The sequence below is a fragment of the Quercus suber genome, unplaced genomic scaffold (assembly GCF_002906115.3).
Source record: "Quercus suber isolate HL8 unplaced genomic scaffold, Cork oak 2.0 scaffold_731, whole genome shotgun sequence".
In the NCBI taxonomy this organism is placed as follows: Eukaryota; Viridiplantae; Streptophyta; class Magnoliopsida; order Fagales; family Fagaceae; genus Quercus; species Quercus suber.
The window spans coordinates 92,963-99,363 of NW_027070171.1; the positions used below are offsets into that span (position 1 = coordinate 92,963).

Here is a 6,401-nt window from a genome sequence, read left to right on the forward strand (position 1 = left end):
CAGGACAGAATGCTCTAATGCCCACCAAGGGATCCTTGCCAACTCGAAACAAGTGAATCGAAAAGAAAGAGTTGGACCTAGCTAAAAACCCCAAAATACCTCAACACAAACTAACATGCAACAGACCTTCGCTCTTTCTAACACCCCATTCACACAAAAAACACGCCTTCACAGGACAAATAAACCAACAAACCTAGAGGAGACACTAAAAAATAACAGATCTGAGTGAAAGTCAGTGGATTCATTAAATAAGAGCTCCTAGAATTAGTTGTTCTAACTTCTAAAAAAACACAAAAGCATAGAAGCTCACCGTAAGAACCCCTTCCCTCTCTCCTAATTCATCAACCAAAAAAAGAACACCTTCTCCTTAATTTACTCATCCATCCCTTTCCCTTCCTCCATGGTGCTACCGCTTACGATTGCAACAAAATGCCGACAAATGTGATGAAAGTGATATAACAATAACAATAACAATAACAATAATAATAACCTAAAAAATTATAATAAATATAAAATTTTAATGTCTATTATCACTATTAAACCTATTCTAACTGACCTTGGTGAGAATTAATATTAGAATAATTATTAAGAACAAACATATAAAATACAAACTTGCTGTATTTTGAAAGATTCAAAATGAAACTATAATAAGAAAGAATAAACATATATATAATAATTATTATGTATATTTTGACATTTTCTGAACATGCCATGTTGTGATTTGCAACAATATTATAAAGAGTGTTGTATAGGCGCTGCTTATCTTTTTGTACATAGTTAGGGATCAAAAAGATGCAAAAGACTTTTTCAAAATGAATCTATTGTCCTTGGGTGAAGCTTATGCTTTTCCCTCATACTTCCAACTTCAAAAATTAGCCATCTAATAATAATAATCGGTGAATATATATGGTGTATTTTAATTTGTGCTTAGCCCAATTCGAATTGTAACAGATTGATTTATATATTTTACTGTAGTAATCAGTTTAGCAATCATTAGGTATTTATGCTTCATTGTTTAATGAGTTTCATTATAATATGTAAAAATAATTTATATTCTTTAAATTTCTATGGTTGCTTTGAATTATGTTTCTTTAATGATATATTTTCTTGCACTTTAAAACTAAATATTTCCTGATTTAATTTTACTATTTGGGGGTGGTGGCTAATTAAAATGTTGAGTGAAGGAGGGAAAAGAGATGAATGTTTGGTTCTTAAATTTGGACGTTATTAATTCATCTTAAATGAGTAAATTTCCATGAAAAAGAAATAGTACAATCAAGTCATATTACTCAAAGGTTTAAGATTACATGTTAAGTTTTATTGCTTGTTGGTTTCAAAGTGTCCTCTAAAAAATAGAAACAAATCTATATTTATTGAGTAAAGAATTTGTTTAATTAACCCAAACTAAATTTTTGATTATGGAATTTTTTATTGAAAAAAATGACAAATATATGTTTACGTTGACGATTCACGTAAAGCATACACAATTGTATATATTTGCATGAATAATGTATCGTTCAGGCAAATATGTACAATGTACATTGGCATAGAGTTTAAGAATGAATTGTCCCATTGATAAGCTAAATGGAAAATGTCTAGGTCAGTAGAGTAATAGTCGGGATGTATTTAATTATAGTCTTATATGCTCGGAAAACTGAGAACGGTCAAATTCTATTATGCAACTAGCAACTAAGAAAGCACTGTCTTATGTAAAGCCCCGGCTTCCATTGTGTTTTAATTAAAATAGTAAAACGACGTGTAGGGTGCGAGCCATAACCTGTCGCAGACGAACGCAGTAGAAGATGAAAACGACTTATCATTGATGCTAGTTTCTTCAATCTTCCATTGCACTATTTGATGTTCTTCAACTATGGATTCACTGGGGTATAAGTATAACATGGTTTTGTTAGAAAAGGATTCTTTAGTGCTCATTGTTGCTATTCAAAACCCTTTCCGGATGTTCCTTGGGGAAATATCCAACCAGACATAAGATTTTTCCTCCATATTGTTTAAGCATGATTGTTGGGTTTTTACTTTTTAGTTTTAGGTTCGGTCTATAATATAGCATCCTTGACTGATTTTCGTTTTTAGCCCGTAAGCATCGGCTACAAGACCTCCCAAGACTGCTCAAAGACCGTTTCATGGTCGAGCAAATTAAACTCGTCCTTAATTGAAATTAAAGCTCCAGTAATTGCAGTTGAGAATATTCACATCAGTGTAGCTATTTTAGCTAAATATTTAAGATAACTCACGGCAGTGGCGGAGCCAAGAATTTAGGTCGGGGGGGCAAGATTAAAAGTAAAAAATTAATCTGAAAAAATTTAAACATGAATATTAAAAGTACGCAATATACCTGAGAAATATTTAAACATGACTCAATGACTTGAATGCTTTGAAAAACTCAGCTTGAATGCTTTAAAAAAATCAACAGAAACTCTAATAGCTTGTTTGGATAGAGGGGGAGTTAAGGGAAGTAAAGTAGAGAGAGGGAGAGTAAATTAAATTACCTTATTTGGATGTTTTTTAAGGGAGGAGGGGGGAGAGATTTGGAGGGGTTATAACTACTTCTAACCCCTCATTTTTAATTCCTCAAAATTGGAGAGATTTTGAAGGAAAACAGAGCTTAAAAGTGCTGAACCAAATGAATTATCAAATTTACCCTTATTATATTAACAAAATTATAAACTATGAAAAAACTAATTATTCCCCTTTAATTTAAAAAAAAAAATCCTGAGAATTATTTATTTATTTATTTGAAGGGAGGCATGCTTTATACTGTATAATACACTTTTTTTTTTCTTTTTTTTTTTCTTTTTTTCAGAGTTCTATTAGTATTAGGCTGCTGTGATTCCTATTCCATATAGGCATATAGCATTAGCAGTAGGTTTTTTTTTTTTTTTTTAATCATTACTAGGTGGGACCAATAGTTTTATATTAAAGTTATAGTAGTTTTAGAGTTTCTATTTTTGGGTTTTTTTTTTAACTTTTTTTTCACTTCTTTTAATTAAGATCTTACTGATTCTGACTTTGATTACCCTTTTAGACTTTACAATTATAGTCCCATCGCCATTTATTATCCTCTGCACTCTACTAGATATTTTTTTTTAATATATGAAAAAAAAAATCCTTTATTAAATTAAATTCTTTGCTTAATTTCTTCTACTTCATCTATTCATTTCTTAACATTTTCCCTCTTTCTTGGTCCCAAAGATTAAACTTCTAAGCACTTCATAAAAAATAAAAATAAAAAACTCGAAGCAATTAATTAGTTGGGTTTCGAAATTTTTGTTTCTGTCCGTCATGGTATTAATCAAAGTTCTTCTATAGCCACCAATCATATATTCTATTTTTTATTCAAATATATTATTATTGTCACCTTTGATATTCGTTATTGCTTGTTTGATTTTGCAGAGAGCAAGGTGGAACATGGCGTCTTCATCAAATTCCCCATGTGCAGCTTGCAAGTTTCTGAGGCGAAAATGCCAGCCGGAGTGTGTTTTTGCACCCTATTTCCCTCCGGACCAACCACAAAAATTTGCAAACGTCCACAAAGTGTTTGGTGCAAGCAACGTCACCAAACTACTCAACGAGTTGCACCCCCACCAGCGTGAAGACGCCGTCAATTCTCTCGCCTTTGAGGCTGACATGCGTCTCCGTGACCCTGTCTATGGCTGCGTCGGACTCATTTCCGTCCTCCAACACCAACTCCGCCAACTCCAAATGGAAATCAGTTGTGCCAAATCTGAACTCTCTAAATACCAAAACTTAGGCATCACCAGTCACGGCCTAATTGCGGCTGCTGCCAACAATTACAACCATCAGCAGAACTTGGGGATTAATCTGATCGGTGGCAGTGGTGGCGTGAGGGACCACCATCACCATTACCATCACCAATTCTTTCCAAGGGATCAACAGCAGATGATAAGGAGCTTTGATGGCGGAAACAACTATGATGCAAGCCTTTTGGCGATGAACGTGTCAGCAAACCTACAACTCAGTCAGTTTCCGCAACCTAGGGCTGCTGCTGGGGATGACCGCCGCACTATTGATCCCTCTTAGGGTTTCTTTCCTTCCATGGATCAAAAACTTGTCCAAACCCTTCATAGGTACATGTCCCAAACTCCTTAAAGTACAATTATTATGATATAATATAATAGATAGTGTTTTTAAATTTATTTTTACTGTTAATTATAGTTATCATAATATAGTGAAAATAGTAATAATATTTTTGTTATTATTATACTATTATTATAATTATTATTTCACCGGTTTTTTTTTTTTTTTTGATAGCTTTATTTCACCGGTTTGGAAATGCTATGATAACTAAATTATTTGGTGACTTTTTATGATCGTGCTAATGAAGATTGTGAGAGGCAGAAAATTTGAGGGGTTGGGTTAAGTGATGACATTATGGTTTCAATAGTCTATTTTTATTCTTTTATTACAATTACGAATGTTAATATATAATTTATAAGATAGGAGGGAAGCTTAATGATTGGATGCAATTCTTGTTTTTAATGAATTATTTGGTCGTGTAAAGCATGAAGCACATATACATTAAAATGAATGAGTTTTTACAAGAAAAAGAAAACTGATTGATTGGTTTGATGTACCAGAGAGAAATATTGTGACTTGTGATCATAATAATATTGAACCTTTCAATGGGGACAGAAAGAATAATAATAAGAGTAAAATATTTTTCACAACTATTAATATATTTACGATGATTAGAACACTTTTACTTAATTTTATTATTGGTGTTAGCTTTATCCTGTACCAATCAAATCATGCAATCACATGATGCCGAAATTGTCGCGGACTTGTTGATAAAAATAAAATAGATTTAGTCTTCTAAAGTAGTCAATTATTAGTGGTAGAGAAAAGTTATGGATATATATATATATATATAAAAGTGATTAGGTATAATTCATAATTGTTGAGATCATTAAGTTGGGGCAAAAATTATAAAAAAGAACTTTAATGTGTTTACCAAAAAAAAAAAAAAAAAAACTTTTCTGTAAATTTGTTTAGCAAAAACCCTAAAAAGCAAGTATAATATTAAAATTGCAAAAAGGCCATGGGTGTGAAATAATATTTCTTTGCATGACTAGTTTATTGTCCACAGTTGACACTGTGTGGTTCAGAGTCCTTACTTCAGAGAACACCGACTTTTTTCGTATGAAACAGCCTACAATGCGCACGGTTGCGTGACATAGTCACTGCCATTTCAGTGTCTCTCATGCAATTGAAACTTGACATCCCTTTTTTTTTTTAATAAAAAAACTTGACATCCCTTTTGTGCTCTCATTAGGATCTTAATTAATTAACTTGTATCTTCATTAACTCAACAACCACTTCAGCTGTTATTAACATTCTTATTATTTCTTTGGGATTCAAATGCAGGTGTTTGGACTTTGAACTGAAGGATTCAGCATTAAAAGAGAGTTTAAGAGAGAAAGAGAAAGTGTTTGCGATTCTATCTTAATTAATTATTGATGATACCCTTTTACAGACAATTTTGTCATATGTAGCTTATATGTCTCTTCAGTCTTTACTTTTATTATCTAAATATTAAAGTATCTCATATTGTTATTAGCCAAAACTGTACTTGCTCTTCCAGTTTCACAGTAACTCCAAATAGTTCGTGGGGTTTTCCTCTTAGAAAGTGCCATGGCAGGCACGGTGGTCTGGTTTTGTTTCCACCACTTTGAACTTTTCTTGTCTGCACAGTCAAACATACAGACAGCTATACTATTTGCAAATTGCAGCACTGAATGTGATAGGAACTTGCTTTTACATGATGACCTTGAATGTAATGGTTGCCAAGTTGATGATGATCAGGCCTCTTGATAGAAACTAGACAAACAACCTCTACATTAACTAGATTATCATGTTCTTTCCCATACGAAGTTAGAATATGAATTTCCTATTTTTAATGTGTTACTGTACAACTCAGGGTNTGTATCTAGAAAGGGAAAGTGGTTTAAGGTCTTTAAAAAACTGCGAAACATGTGGCAAATTTTGAGGGAGAGATAATAATAATATTAAAAATAATAATAATATTATCAATAACAAGAGCAATAAAAGTACGAAATTTTTTTTGAGATTAATTCTATAAAATGTGGGTAAACCATGTTTTACCCCTCTAATCCTAACATGCCCATCATCTTATTACATATTTAAGAATAACACAATCATACTCAATCAATTCTAATAACCATATATAAATCCAACCAAATTGGGAATCTATTGAGATGTTATTAGGTATGATAGGATGTATTGAATTTTAATAAATTTTAAATAAAATGCTAATGTGGCAATCACTTATTAGATAGTGTAAAACATAGGTTTTACACCCCATACTTATAGAATTTAATCTCATTTTTTTTATTTTAATCATC

The 6,401-nt window shown here is 32.0% G+C and overlaps 1 protein-coding gene across 1 annotated transcript; it reads left to right on the forward strand.

Annotated features, from left to right (window-relative positions):
• The first annotated feature begins 3,381 nt into the window (after positions 1-3,381).
• On the forward strand, positions 3,382-5,811 carry LOC112000143 (protein ASYMMETRIC LEAVES 2). Its single transcript, XM_024032255.2, has 2 exons — positions 3,382-4,106; positions 5,404-5,811. The coding sequence occupies exon 1, from the start codon at positions 3,427-3,429 to the stop codon at positions 4,057-4,059; it is 633 nt and encodes a 210-aa protein (XP_023888023.2). The 5' UTR covers positions 3,382-3,426; the 3' UTR covers positions 4,060-4,106; positions 5,404-5,811.
• Positions 5,812-6,401: the final 590 nt, after the last annotated feature.